This window comes from Crocodylus porosus, unplaced genomic scaffold (genome assembly GCF_001723895.1).
Source record: "Crocodylus porosus isolate Cpor-Errol unplaced genomic scaffold, CroPor_comp1, whole genome shotgun sequence".
Lineage (NCBI taxonomy): Eukaryota > Metazoa > Chordata > Crocodylia > Crocodylidae > Crocodylus > Crocodylus porosus.
This window is the reverse complement of record NW_017728927.1, coordinates 15,357,174-15,373,050: the sequence shown is the minus strand read 5'-3', so window position 1 is coordinate 15,373,050 and position 15,877 is coordinate 15,357,174. Positions and strand designations below refer to the sequence as shown.

The 15,877-nt window shown below is 42.2% G+C and overlaps 1 protein-coding gene across 1 annotated transcript in view; it reads left to right on the top strand.

Moving 5' to 3' along the window:
- The window catches only part of FAM20C (FAM20C, golgi associated secretory pathway kinase), an 82,406-nt gene that overhangs the window by 1,745 nt on the left and 64,784 nt on the right, over positions 1-15,877 (top strand). Inside the window, 3 exon segments of the mRNA XM_019542091.1 lie at positions 1-148; positions 2,435-2,613; positions 12,741-12,819. The exon segment at positions 1-148 is cut by the window's left edge and continues 91 nt beyond it. Coding sequence (XP_019397636.1) covers positions 1-148; positions 2,435-2,613; positions 12,741-12,819 — 406 coding nt within the window.

Genomic DNA, 15,877 nt, shown 5'->3' with positions numbered 1-15,877 from the left:
GGCCGGGCCCGGGGCGCTCCCGCCTGGCCGCGCTCTTCCAGCACCCGCTCTACCAGGCGGCCGCGCCGGCGCTGGCGGACCACGACGTCCTGTTCAATGTCAACAGCGACATCCGCTTCAACCCCAAAGCGGCCGAGAACCAGGAGTGGTGAGTGCGCGCGCGCGTGGGAGCGCGCGTGGGAGTGGGAGTGGGAGCGCGCGCGCGCGGGGCGGCTGGAAACGGTGTGGGAGCCCCCCGGGGGCTGAAATAAGCCGGCCGCGTTGGGCCGACGTCCGTAATTGTGCGCGTGCACACGTGCATAGCCACGCGCGTGCCGGCATACGCGCACGTGCACGCACCGACGCAGGTGTGCGTGTGTGGGTACGCACACATGCCCATGCGCACCTGCATATGCAGACACAGCTATACACACATGCATGTTCATATATACGCACATGCATATGCGCAGGGATACATGCACGCATGCGCATGCCTGTATACACTCGTGCATGCACGCGCGCACGCATATGCATACACATATATGCATGTGTGTATAGATGAGTGTGCATGCAACTAGACACACACGCGCGCGTATGCACACATATATATATACACACATACATAGATACACTCATGCACACATGCACGCACACATACACACATCTCTACACACATGCATGTACATATAAACACACTAACACACTCACATGCGCCCAGATATATGCACGCACACACGTACATACACACGTATACACACATATATATACACATGCACATACATAGATACACACATACACATGCGCATGCATACATGCGCGCACACACACACATGCACATACATGTAGGTTATACCAAGTCCAGAGTAACAGATGTTTCCGCTATAATGGGAGGTTAAGTGCTAGGCTTCAGGTGTCACAAGGGACAATAGGAAATAAACATGCTGGAGTCAGACTTCGTGGTTTTTCCCCCCACCACCCCCTCTTCCTCCCCCCGCTACACGCACACGACATAAGACTGGGTAATCAAATATTAACTTTTCTCTGAAGCCAAGGGCCTGGCTTCAAAGGTCACAAAACCATGGGCAATGTGCACATACCAATGGGATTTAAACCCCAACGTGGGCCTGTTTTTTGACACCACGTTTTCTGGGCAAAATCTTTTCTTGCCCTTTCACAGCCCTTACTTCTGCCTGCCTTTAATTGCATTTTGGTCTGCCTGTGAATCGCCTGCCCCACTGATTTATAAGCAAAGCCTAGAAACATGAATAGTTGAGAAATCAAAAGACTTGTCCCTAATACAACAGCACCCTCTTTCAAGCACAGACACTGTAATTTTTAAACAGCTGCATTGTCCCACGCAAAAGCTCTGCCAAGCATTTGAGAAAGTAGTTTTGATTTGAATCTTTAAAATCTTGTAAATATTTTCCTGTGCAACGTCATGCTTAACAGGAACCACATAGGCCCTCTATGTTCAGTCATTAAAATCACATTTAGCCTGCTCCGGCTTAGAGCAGTCCCAGTTTCTCTGGGAAAAAAACTGCTGTCACGAGCATTTGACAATTATGTATGGAGTATAATGACTAAAGGTACAGCTGGCCCTGGCATGAAGACATATGATAGCATAACAAATGGGTAAGGAGTCCAAGTGTCGCATGTCTACAATTTAACTGACTGCTGTACTTGTTTCTACTAGTTATTGTTCCCCAAGGTTTATGCAATTAGCATTCAATTTAGCAGCTAACATTAATTTATAAAATTCTGGGAGACAACAATAACTCAGAGCCCAGCTACCTTCCCTGTAGACACTTCATGGTGAAAACAGCTAGGATGTTTATTTAGTAAGTACTTAGAAGTGATTTGCCTTTTTTTTTATCTTAACTACACCAGGGAGTATAAAAGGACGTATATGGCTACAGAATCTAAATGTACTTTTGCAGTAGTTCTTTTTGGGGCATATTGTTAAATAAAGATGTGTGCTTAAAGTTGTTTTTCTTTGTAACCATTCCACCATGAGTAGGATCTTACTTAAAAAAAAATAATCGTTCTCTGGATTAAATATATCTATTCTGCATCTCTGTCGCGTTTGTTGGAGCTCTCCTTCTGAAATGCAGGACTGAACTCAAAGTTGTGCCATTGCCTGAGGACCTGATCCAGTGCCCCCACCTATCAGTGGAGGCTTTGCTACTGACTTCAATGGGTTTGGGACCAGGCATTAATAATTTAGGTCATGAGGCTGTTCCCATTGAACTGAGTGGCCAAGCTCCCGGTGGCTTTACTGAAGTGGGAGAAGGCCCTCAATTGCATCCTTGGCATCAGGGACAAACTGAAGCCGGTGTCTCCCATTTACAGTGCCTGCTTCTCACATCATTGTTTTCTGAATCTCTCTGTTGTGATGCTCTTTGCAAATAGTAGTAATACTGCTCTCTCTTCATATCTCCTCCTATCTTTGTGGTAGGCAAAATGAAGGTAACGAAGATGAAGAATTTTTACCCACCGGAGAAACATCTGTGGATTCCTACCCAAATTGGTTGAAATTCCACATTGGTATTAATCGGTACGAGCTGTATTCCAGACATAACCCTGCAATTGAGGCTTTGCTACAAGACCTAGTCTCCCAAAAGATAACAAGTGTTGGTAGGTCTAGATAAATGCCATTTCTGTGACTATTTATTCCTTGTCCAAGATGTCATTCCTGTTTTTATACTAATGAAAGTGTTTTTATGACTTATATTTGGTGTCTTTGAAACATTGCTTCCCAGCTACATAGAAGCCTTCACTGATTTTTCTAGTTAAATGTAAAAGAGGTTTTATAAAGGCATATTGCCAGTTCCATGTTACCTGAATTTCTGAGTGCTCTAGCAGGATCCCAGCTGCAAAGTATAGTGGGCCAAATCTACCCCTGGGGTACACCCATTAACTTCAGGGCTTATATTTCTAATGAGTAGCTAACTGGGCTGTGTAAACCAAAAACAGCAAACCAAATCAACACACCAGAATTCTGCATAAGTGTGGTATTTCCCCTCTTTCTTGAATTCTGCTTTCAATGAAGATCTTGCTGTCTGTAAAGAGAGAAAGATGAAGAGAAATGCCTTCACCAGCAAGGAAGGCTTAAAGAGCGAAGTAACCCAGTTTGGTGTCTCAGTCACTCCATCCTGTGCAGGCTTTGCTGCTGTGGCGTTAACACTCAGAGCTGCAGTGTTTGCAAAGCCAGATCTACCACTGACTTCAGGAAAAGTGGAACAGACATCAGGGTATCAGGATGGCGAGCAGAAGGCAGCTCTGCTTACTCTGCTCGTAAATCCACCATTGAAACGATACCACTGGATGTCTTTAAGCAATGTGAAACACAGCGGTTGATTAACGATAGTTAGGTGTCCTTGAATCGAGCTTTATAGGTACAATGAAAAAGAAAACAAAACAGCTTCCTTGGTGTACTAAATAAATTCAGGTAATTTTATTCCCCGCTATTGAGAGCTGCAATATGTTCAGTGGTTTTTACATGCCTCAGAGCACATAGAAAATGAAGCAAATTACATTAAATGCAACCTTGCTCAGTGCTTTGCACAATTTCACTAAGATGAAATAGTAGACGCTCCATAAAAATGATGATCAGCTAGAGAGATAGATATCTCTATATATCTGTATAGATATGTGGATAGATATAGATAGATATAGATATCTATATATCCATGTATCTATATAGAGATATCTATCTATCTATCTATCTAGATATATATATCTCTTTATATATAGCTATAGACATAGATATCAGCACAGCTGGAAAAGGTCACTGAGCCTTGGCCTTGGATCCTTATTCTGGAAGCATTTCCATTAGCTTCAGAATAGGTTTTGCCCAAGTGAAAATGGAACGGCGTGGCCTAATGATTACAATTCCATCTCAGGAACTACACAGACTTCTGAGTAGCAATAGGAATGAGCAGGCCTTGACGGCATAAAGCATGGGTTAATTTAGCCAGCGAAGACAGTAGGAGCCATGATGCGCAGAATGCCATGTGATTGAAAATCCACCCAGCTTGTAAAGAACCACCACATAGCTTTCAGCAGGACTCACGTGGCCTTGTACTTTGTGGAGGAGAAGGAGTTTTCAAACCTGGGTTGCTTTCACAAGCTGTCCGGCTTAAATGCACTGAAGGATCAACAAGAGGCTTAGGTTCCCCAAACACATGCTTGTTTAAAGAGTCTGAGCACTGATTTTTTACTGGATTGGGATTAAGAACTCAAATGTGGGACCGAAGCCATTCACCGGTCACCCCTTCAGTTAACATCATGGCAATGAGACACATTCTTTAGAGATAATATCCCGTGCTACTCATCCTTCAGCCAAGGCCTCAGGATAACAGGGATAATTTACAATCAGCAGAACAAGTTCTAGGTGGCTTTCACTTTGATATGACGTTCGTCTTTCCCAGCCCACTCAGTACAGGATGATGTACAGAATGTTCCTTTTGTATTTGAATGAGGGTGGAGGTAGCTTCTTACAGTGCTCATGTTAAAACCACTCTTCGCTTGTCAGTCAGGAGGTGGAAGAGAAAGACACGTAAGCGATGCTCTTTCCTACCTCTCATCATGCACCCTGCAGAATGGTGCTATCACTTTTGCGATCTGCAACGTCGCCCTGAACCTGTGTAACAACCTTGTTTAACTCCAGGTTCTTGAAGAGTTTGCACGGAAGCCCTTGACCACTCATGTTCTGATTTTTTGTAGTGCGGTGCATTAAAATGCTTTGGGACCGTCAGAGCATTTTATACTGCACTGATGAAGCACAGCTTCCAAAATAGACTGAATTCCATTCCCCATTTCGAGATCTAGATACCGTGCATGCTGTTTGTGCAGAGGAAAACCACGGCTTGCAGCATGCTCAGATGTGTTCGTAATGCAGTGCTGATCAGACGGGCAATAGAATGAAATGTTCAACCGTTTGTCATGCGGCGTTGGCTAGTGGGTGTAGGAGGGGAAGGAGAATCAGGAGTAATAGGGCTGAATTGTGTTCCAGCTACTGAGTTACTCTTGTACTCCTAGGGTTTTTGCTTAACCTGTCCATGCTTCAGTTAACCTATTGGCAAAACAGTTGTAATAAAAATGATGAGTGATAACCTGGCCCCATTGACGTCAGTCGAACTTTTGCCACTGCCTTCCCTGAGGCCGTGACTTCACTCTAAGTCTCATGCTGGTGTAGTGTGAGGCGTTAATTAATTATATGTTAGCCAGAGCTTGGAGATCAATGAGGGAAAGGTGCTGCAGACTCATAGGACTGTGAGTTATCACATGACGTATTTCTTCTGGGCTTGTCTCTCTGGTACGTGTTCAGACGGAGCTTTGCATGGTGGGATTGGGAGTATTAAGATGCTACTGTAGTCAAAATGTTAAACAATAATTTTAATTTACACCCATGAAAGCACATAATGTTCATGGACAAAAATATTAAATGCATAACATTAGACAAAGAGATAGCACTTTTTGAAGAGGGAAGTAACAACTAGTTTCCAGAAATGAAGCCATGCTAGTCTTTGAAGGAAGGCTTATCAAAATTGTACGGCCTGATCCTGGCTACAGTAGGAGGTTTGCCAGCCTAAGATGACAGGACACTGTAGAGGACAAACCATGTTCTCTTCCTCTGAGAACAGGGTTATTGTCAAGTTTTCAAAAAAAGGAGAAAAAAAGTGGAAGAAACTATTATTATTTTTTATTAGACAGGGCAATATGTTTTATCTTACACTGCACATTTTTAAGAGATTTAATAACATGTATTACAATAGCACCTGCCAAGTTTCACTTTTAGTGTACAGGACCAACAAGATTTCCAAAGTATATGAATTGATTACACAAGTCTAATGTATTTTACTAAAGGACACACACATGGTTGTTATATTGTCTTACATGCTCTGGCATATTTTCCAGTTTCCTGATTCTTTTGGTTGTCTTTTTTTCTGAAAAGCATCTGTGCATTGACTACCAGTTCAAAGGATACAATCAACAGAAATCTTCATACTGAGTAAGAATCATTTCCCCCCACTCAGTGCAATTACATCTATAGCACTGGCTAGGATAGGAAAAGACCTATTAACTTACCCAGTCTTTTCTGGGGAAGGAGTGTTGGGTAAAGCACATTTGGTAGTGTTTTGGTTGGTTCCACATAGGTTGTAATAGGCTCGTGTGGTTTTGACATAGAGGTTTTGATAGCGTTCCATAATTAAACCCAAACTATAGCTAAACCGCTTTCAGCCAAGTCAGATTTCCCTGCTCAGCTTGCATTAATAATTGGAGTCATGTTCTCAGAGATGGCTCAGGATCAGTCAAACCTGCTCGCAAGATTCTGTAACCTACAGAGTTCCCTTAAAATGAAAATGGTGACAGAAGCAATTACTGCAAAGTTCACAAGAGCAGAGAGCATCAAGGTGACATTTTCTTGAGGTTATAGTTTAAATAGAACAAATCCATTGATGCGACTATGGAAAATGGACTATGAACACTCCATTCAGTTCCCACAGTGACACCCAGAGGTGGCCTTCAAAAGTACAGGGTTAAGGACAGCTTGAAGCAAAGAACGTGAATAGTGGCCTGTGCATCCTGCTCTCATTCTCATTTGGTATAAAGCATATTATGACTTAATTCAGTGCCAAATTTTCAGTGACTGGGATCTAAATATTATTATTTTCATTTGAACGCTAGCACCGTATTTTTAGGAGAGGTGGAGGCACAAAATGCATGCACAATTGCACAGCTTGTTTGCATTTGTAATGGTTTAATTGCATGCACAAATGACCCTAATTAGCCATTTTCCTGCACATTTACCAAATGTACGTGCATAATCCTGGCAGCAGCTCCAGCAGTCTAACTACAAACATTGTGTGGCACTTAATGCCTTGGTTTAGTAATTGTGGGCCCAATCCTTTTCCCATTACCATCAAAAGGAGTTTTGCTATTGGATGAAATGTGAGCAGAATAGGTGTCTGGGGTGTTTTTTTTAATTCCCTGGTTGAAAGGCTTTGGGAACATTACCTGGCTCAGTTCCTTTCTAAAGTCTATGGTGCATTCAATTTGTGCAGACATTAACTGGAAAGCTAGTGTACAAAATTACTGATGCAGAGTAAATGGTGCAGTTAACCAAGGTGGACACTAGAGAAGCAGCATAGGAGGGAAAAAAAGATGGCAAAATAAGAGAAAGGCAATATTCTGAATATTGAACCTCACTTCCAGCTCTAAATACAGTTATGAATACCTGCTCCAAAGGCAGGGAAGCAATGCACTGGGGAATGTGAAAAACATGATGAAATATAGCACCATTGATCTACTTTATAAGAGAACAGTGAATCTGCCAAGAATCAGCCGATTGATTAAATTTACAGCCCAAAAAAAAAAAGAAAAGAGGCCTTAAAAATGTACAACAAAGGCTTTGAATGTTTTAACGGATCTCTTCCCCTTTGGAAACTGCTTTTATTGTCTTGATTTAACCGAGGGAGACTTTTACAAGTTAGATAGCCATTGGGGCAGAGCAAGAACAATTTAAGAGGTGGCTAAAACTTGAAAGTTTGGAAATGTATTCCTCCAAGTCTCTGAACTTGTGCAGGCCATCATTTGTCAGACAGGGTCAACGTGTTTATGTTAGATTTAGACCTGGGCTACAAAGTGGGACTCCAGGGCGGCAGCCAAACTTTCCCTCATTCAGAGATCACCACATCCTGAGGTTTGGCTTAGTCTCATCTCTTTCATATGTCAACAGTTGCATAAGTACATTTAATACTGTGTGCTGGACCCTAACAGAAGAAATGAATTTCAGACAGTGCTACAGAGTAGCCCTTTATCTCTTCCTGGTGGTGTTGGAAAAGAACAAGGGGGATTAGGCTGATATTTAGTATTTGGGTAATGCCTCTGTCATTTTTAATGGTGGGGACTATTATGACTTAAAACAACGCTCAAAGTGTGGGCGTTACAAATACAAATGCCTGGACCTGAAGAGTGTAGAATCCGAATGGGCTGGTAAGATGAGAGTTGGAGTGCAGCGAGACATAAGAAAGCAAAGCCAAATCATAGCAGTGTTTTGTTCCACCCAGTATCTTGTCTCTGATGGGTTAAAACCAGATCCTTTAAAGGAAGTTAGGAAAAAACATCTCACTCAGTGAGGATGGTGGCACCTGTCTCATATGTTTGCTATGCGAAAGTCTTTACATGGGAGAGGTACGGGACTTGAGGAACATGTGGATTTCCTGAGTTTTCAGGAAAGAATAGGCAGAGGAAATCTGAGGACTGGGAGCGCATGGGAGAAGAACCACAGATCTCTGTGGCTGAGGTCATTACAGCTTGGATGCGGAACCCATCGAAGTCAATAAAAAAAGTCTTGGGGGCATTCATGCTCTTTAGACAAGTCCCTAACCCCTCAATATGATGAGTAGGACAGACTTCACTGAAGACTTGTTCCAAAGCCAATTGAAGTTTGGAGCACTTTGGATCAGGCCATAGCACTCTTGCAATATGCTGGTTGACAGGTAAGATTAACACTAGAATACTAAGCTTTAGCATTCAACTTCTTTCTTTAGAAATGTTGATACCATTTGTACTGGAATGTATTTTTAGCACTATATAAATGTGTGTAGTCATGGCACAAGAATGGGCGGAAGAGTTACTCTGTGGCACCAGTGAGTTTGGGTGACTTTTCCAGAGCTGTTCATGGTCTGTGACATAAATGTTCGTTCGGGGACTCTTTAAAATGTGGATTTGGATTAAGATGGGAGAACACCCTTGGAGTCAGAACAGCCCTACATTTTAAGGCCTCCTTAGAAATGTCTTAGTGTTCTGATCAGAGACATGACAAGCTGTAATGGCTTAGTGTCATCATATGACTTCTCTGAATACTGTACAGTCTAATCTGGTGTATTATAAATCCTTATGAAATTTTTATTTGGATAGTAGCTACAGTCTCAAGGGCATCTCCAAACAAGCAAACAAGGCTTTGGAACATAATTGGGCTCTTATTCTTAGGCATAATATAAAGAGGGACATGTCCGAACTGCAACATACATGGGAAGTAGACTTTTCTTCTTTTATCTTTAAGAAATATATTTAAGAAAATGTAAAAAAGCCAACCTGTGAGTTTAATCTTTAGAGAAGAGGAAAATATCCAACCCTGACATTTGGGCAGAAAGTCTCCATGAGGTTGGGAGCAACTGCTTTAAACTGCATCCACACATGCAAGTCTGGGTATTTCCACACGGCAGACATAAGTCTTTTTGGACTCCAATCCTGCAAACATGCATGAACACACTTACTTTAAAAACTTATGCGTAGTGTCATTGTGTTTGATGGGACAAATCATGGCATTAAGCTCATGTGTGGCTATCTGGAGGATGAGGGCCTTGGACTGTAAGCAGCTGGGTTCAGAGCATGCCTTTTAGTCATCCGTATGTACTGAATGGCAATTGCACTGCATTAGTTATAAGAATGGTATTTAGTGTTGTATACAATGGTAAGATCTGTGCAGATCTGTGTTGGGATAAAAATGTTGGGGGGCATACTGATGGGTAGTGTGAGTTTGCACAGAACCATGGGCAGAAGGTTTCCTGGGAAGATGCATTCTTCCAGAAACAAGTGAAGATTGCATTCACTGCATCCTTCTAGAACCACTGCTCATGTACAGCCACCCCTGCAAAATTGCCGGATGCTCTTCTGGCCATTGTAAATATAAAATTCACTTTTAGCACCAGGACTGGCACAGAACTCCGTCAATGAACAGTCAAGGTTGCAACCAGTTGAGGCTCTAACCAATAGGATGGTACCCATAGGCCATGAAGATCTTTTGTATTCTCACCTCACTTTCTCTAATGCAAAGACTAGCCGAGCTAGTGCCTTCTGTTGGGACATCACTCCCTTTGTGTCTAACCAGTCAGAACCATATTTCATGACTCTTTCATAAAGGTTTCCCCATTAGCGTTGCCAAATCTTTGTTTGTTAGCCAACAAAGTGTCCATTGGCCTACTCTGCATGGCTGAGCCACCTAGTAACCTTCGAGTGTCCCAAACACGGTGTTTAGAGCCTGGTGAATTGAACCTCCCCTTTTTCTTCCATCTCTGCCTCTTTTGGGTTGTTTTTTTTTTAAAACTCTCCATTTCCCAATCATGTATCAAAAGTTGGCCTGTCCCAATGGAAACCTCCCTGAAATGAATTGGAAATCCCCCCTGCCCCCAACACACACACAGCTGTAATGGGTCTATATCATTCTGCTCAGATCAGTTAAGAATTCTGATTTTTACAATTGGAGAGTTCAGTTGATAGTGTGAGAAATCAGCTTGACATGGACAGAGGCGATCAGACATCACTTTTTAAACTCTGATTCTTATTGTCTGTAAGGGGGAGCAGAACTGCAGGAGTTGGCCCCAAGTTGACATCAGTGAAGTTGCATGGACTCTAACCACTGATGTCAGTGGAGCAAGGCAGAGTTATAGAAGCTGAGGATCTAACCAAATGGAGGCAGTTCTGTCCTGTAACTCAGAGTGATACTCTGGGCTTTCATGGAGAAGCTCTTGGCTTACATGTACTGACAGCATATGTGAGAGAAGCCTTGAGGCTGCTCTAATTTGTACTCAGGGCTCAACCTATACTTGTAACTATACCTCCTTCCCTTCTGGGGCACCTGAAGACATGGCTTGCTCACCAGAAGAGTAAATTTAATATGTGAAAACCGTCTGTTTCTGCTATACCTGTATGGTGAGAGTTATTTAATGCCCTTTAATTTCTAATTATTTATTTGTTCCTTTGGGATAGATGGGTAATGCTAGAAAATGCAGGGGTCAACAAACTGGCAATGCAGGAGGGATTTTGTTCTAGAGGAAGAGTAATTAAACTGACCAGATTTGCATAGCATTTTGTTACAAAAATGTGGATTACAAGCACTGAAAGAGAGCTGGTGACCTATCAGTAATAAGGCACAGACTGGAGTAATTAAAAGGATGTGCAGCTAATGGGATTGGGAAGAGGGAAAAATGTACAAGTTACATGGGTTGAATGAGTCCAATTTTAAGACAAAATTTGTGTAATAAGATAATGTGAGATTGCATGTAGTACTTAAAGTTATACCGTTTTTGTCCAAATTCTAACGAAAGGGATTATCTGATCACTCAGAGGAAGCATTTAAAAGGGCTGAATTGCACACACTGCGAAGACTGACATGAGCAGCATTTCAGAATGTGGAAATGAATTAAAAGTCAGGGTCTGGGTCATTTCAGTTTTTTGGAGGGTTCCTGGCTGGGGGAAAGGGCAGATGGTTTGCTGGAGCATGTATTTATCTTTCTTAAGTAACAGTATCATCAAAGGAGATGTACTCTTTTGAAACTCTTGTATTCATGTATAATGCATATTTTAAGTTACATTTGTTCTCGTTCTGACAAAAAATGATCATTCTAAGTTTAGAAATACTATTGTCCAACTGTTAGCATGATATTGCCCAAATGGTGCAGACTTGCTAGAAATAAATGTCAACCTTAAATTCTTAATTCACTGGAACTAATGTCAGCCTTAAATTCTTAATTCACTGGAACTGGGAATTAAGTGTATGTTAGAATCAAGCTAAATGGCCCTCAGTGGTCAACATTTTTGAATTGCAGTCACTACCTTGTGCTTGCTAAAACTTTCCAGAGGTCACCTCTCTTTCACGTACATGCCTGTTAATGTAGGGCCTGATCCAAATACCATTGAAATAAGTGGGTACCTACCTATTGACTTCACCCATGGATGATATCCATAAAGAACATGAGAGACATATACCTGTACTTATTGCTCAGAAACAGATACTTAAACTAATCATAGCATAGACTAGAAGTTGTGACCTGTTCATGCCTTTTAATTAAGGGCTGAATGCTGCTTATCTGGTTGTGCAGCTTGGGTTCTGCTGCCCTCTTAAGACATACCTTATTCTCCTTCTCCAGTATGGGCACTTTTCATAGTAGCAAGTCTAAAGAAAATAGAGGGTAAGACAAGTGAAGGATTTGTTTCTGCAAACACTCTACATATAGCACGCCCATTGAAGCCAGTGGTGTTTCTGTGCTTGTAGTACTGAGCCAATGGTAAAAATGTCAGTGCAAGATGCAGATGTTGTTTAGCCACTTTAAGTGCCTACATTACAGTGTATTACCCCTGCTCACCTACTAAATCATTCTTTGTCCGTGCTTAGAATTGCCCTGGATGTGTGCATGTCGATGATCTGATGCCACAGTGAGGATAGCAATATAAATGCCTATGCAGAGGCCCCCTAAGATACATTTGTTTAAAGGTACCATGGGCTCTGATCCCTGCCATGCCATCATGGTGTGGCAGGAAGTGTGACTTGGGAATCAGTGATTGGATCCCAGATGTGCCCTTTCGACTTGTTAGTGCGTGGGAAACCTGGAATCTGGATCCTGGGTTCCTCCTACACCAGCAAATTGAAAGCAGGGTGCCCACAGCCCACTGCAATCTAGGACTGTTCTGGGCTGATTATTGGCACCAGTTCTGGGGCAGCCCCTGTCATACTACACATTCAATTTAAGGTGCGATACAAACCAGCCATAAAAATACTCTGCATTTTTTGTGGAACACTTTTATGGCTGGTTTGCCATTTTATGGCACCTTAAATTGGGTGCCCTTGCCATTTATGCCACAATTAACACATTCATATAATGTGTAGAGGGGCCCAGATAGATCAATAGGCAGACTGTTGAATGTAAGGAGAGTCATATGTGGTAATTTTAAATTGTTTTATTTTTTCCCCACAGCCATGAAATCAGGAGGCACTCAACTAAAACTGATCATGACGTTCCAAAATTATGGACAAGCGTTATTTAAACCAATGAAGTAAGTAATAAATATTTGTGCTCATTTTAAAACTGCCTTTCAATGGCCTGGGCATGCTAGTTTCCTAATAGCTATCTCTGAAAATGCCTTTTATGTTTTAGAGTTTACTTAGCTACATTTTCCAGTAAATATGAGTTGTACACAAGTTAAGGATCTTGATGCATTTTGGCTTCCTCAGAGCTTCATCCAAAGCTCACTGAAGTCAGTAGGAGTCTTTGCACTGCTACATTGGGCTTTGGATGAGATCTGAGATGACAGAGGATATTTTATGGTTTTGTCAGAATGTCCAGCACATTATGAATTCTTCCACTCAAAAATACAGCATGTGTTCAAAGTTCCTTTAGTTTGCGGTTCTTTATTAAAAGGAAATGTATTCCCAGATCCTGTATTTTGTACTGTATTGCTTTCTTTTGAACAGAGTTTTGGCTGCGTTTTCAGAATAGATTTATTAAAGTAGAAGAAATAAGTAGCATTTGTTTGATAAATATAATTTCATTCTTTGATATATTGTTGTTTGTATTTGAGGTGAGCTGTATAGGTATTTTGCTGAGAGTATATTGTAGCTATGAAAATGAGTTTCTCTGCGGAGATTATTTCAGATAGCAAAACAAGAGTGAAGAGGGAAAGAAACGGGTAGCACAGGAGTGATTTTGCTCTCCTGGCCACGTAAATCAGGAGTAATTCCACTGAGGTACGTGGAATTACACGGACGTAAAAGTGGTGTAAGTGAGTTCTGAATCCAGCTCTCTGTGTTTGCACTGTCATAATGAAAACCACAGTGTGCTCATTGTACAGGATTTAGTCAAATCGCTTGAGGCTGCAAAATATTTAATGAAGCTACTCAATATCTTTGTCAGGGGTATCACTGGAATAATAAATTTGTTTCCTTTCTTTATTCCCACTGTAAGGGTGTTCAGCTAATTTCCTTTAAGAAGGTCCATACAAGAATAAGAAAGCAGAGAATGCGTGGTTTCGAATGTATACTGGTGCTGTATACATTGGGAATGATGGCCCAGTAAACAGGTTGTTATCTAGAGATCTATCTAAAGATAGATACAGAATCCCTGTCTGACCTCAGGCAAGTCTTTTAATCACACTGGGCACATCACCACGTGCACCTGACTGCTCATTTGGTACTGTGCAGTCCTTTAGTATTTGCTTCCTAAAGTACTACTGTGCCCACGGCCCACGGTTATTTCTAGACACAATGTTGCTGTTTGTCACTATTTGTGCCTGCCGACACTATGTCGCCATAGATCATTGCTACAGCAACGTAGCATCTTGTGTAGATACGCCTACTGTGACTGTTCCCTGACTTTTAAATGGGAATTAGAAAAGGAAATAATATACTCCATAGGTGTGTGGTGAAAGTAAATGCATCGAGGATGGAGACATTCTGACGGTTAACTCATAGAGGCCATATGAGTACCTAAGATAGACCAGACCTCCTGTGGTCTCCACAAGTGCCAGCTTGTGGACAGCTGAGCTTCCTTCACCTCAGTTATCTGGGGATGTCCTCCTTATTCACACGTATCCTGCAATTCATGAACAAGTCCCTTGTGCTTCAGAATGGACTGATGATTTGTGCAAAGACCTAAAAGTCCCATTTTACACCAGGCTCCCACATAAAGTCATTTAAGGCGCAATATGTCTCTGAACTTGCAAACAGCAACACCATTAAGCGGTGCGAAAGGGCATTTAACCCGCTTTAAAGGACAATTTCGTGGCGTGTACAAAGGCCCAAACATAGCATTCTCCAGCCATTTTCCCACAGGCTTCTTAGCTCCCCTGGAAGGTATAGTGTACTAAGAGGAGCCGTCATCAGTTAATGCTGACACATCTGAAGGGAGATGATGCCAAAGAACCCACTTTCCCCCAAGTGGACCTGTTCCAAGTTGCAGAGTTATGAAAGCATAAGTTTGGATGATATCATGTAGGCTCATGTCTCCTCCATTCCCCTTTCAAACAAGCAGAATCTGATGCATTTTATTACAATTTACAAATGGGAAACTGAGACCCTGATATAGCCCAGCTGCCTTTAATGTGTAATTATTTCCTGGGCAGCTTTATATGTTTGAACATATTTGTCTTTTCTCCATTGGCTTAGCTGCAGATACTTTAAATCATTATCATTGCCGTGACATTGTAATTGTGAGAATGAGGTTAAATCAAAAGTTTACCATTTATACTGCACTATATACAGCACTGGCAAGATGATGGATGACAATTGATGTATAGCCAGTTTCCTATATAGAGAAGCAATTACCACTATCCACCAGAACAATAGCAGAAAATGACTATGTCTTAATCACCCCTTCTGCTTCATTTCAAAGGTGCTGACACACTATTTTAAACTAATTTTTGCATTAAATACATGTGTAGCAAAAGAAGCGCTGCAGCATGCCAAAACTGTTCCTTTAGGTGCTACATATTCCAGTGGCAACATTGCTGTATTTGAGGTGATCACTGGGGAGTACTGCAGGGTTTTATTAAAGGCATTTGCTAGTATTTGTTTCCTTTATGACTGTTATGGCTAAGTGCAGACATTGTGTGGGGGGGGAAGGTTAGATTGCTTTAAAATAGCTACCCAATCTAAGGGAAGTTGGGATGGGAGGAAGCTAGCAGAGGGCTTGTGGTATCAAGTGGGGGCAAGTAGGCTCGAAGGGGGGGGTGAAAATCTGCCAAGGGATGGGGGGAAGGTGGTGTCCATGGAGGGGTGAGAGGGCAAGCAGCATTCATGGGCAGATGCTGGGGTCTGGGTGGGTTTGATGGGGTCAGGGTGTTTGCAGGGTCTGCAGGGGGTTTTGTGGGGGTGGTGCTAAAAATAGCCCAGTGCCAGGGTGGGGGAGGTAGGAAAAGCACAGTCCCATGGCTGGGGCTGGCAGCTGGGCTTTCCCAGCCGAAGGGCTGTGCAGCTAACTGTACAGAAGTTCAGTGTACCATAGAATCATAGAAGTCAGGTCGGAAGGGACCTTGTAGATCTTCAAGTCCAACCCCCCGCTTGGGTGGGAGAAAAGACTGGACTCAAATGAGTCCAGCCAGGTAGGCATCAAGCCTC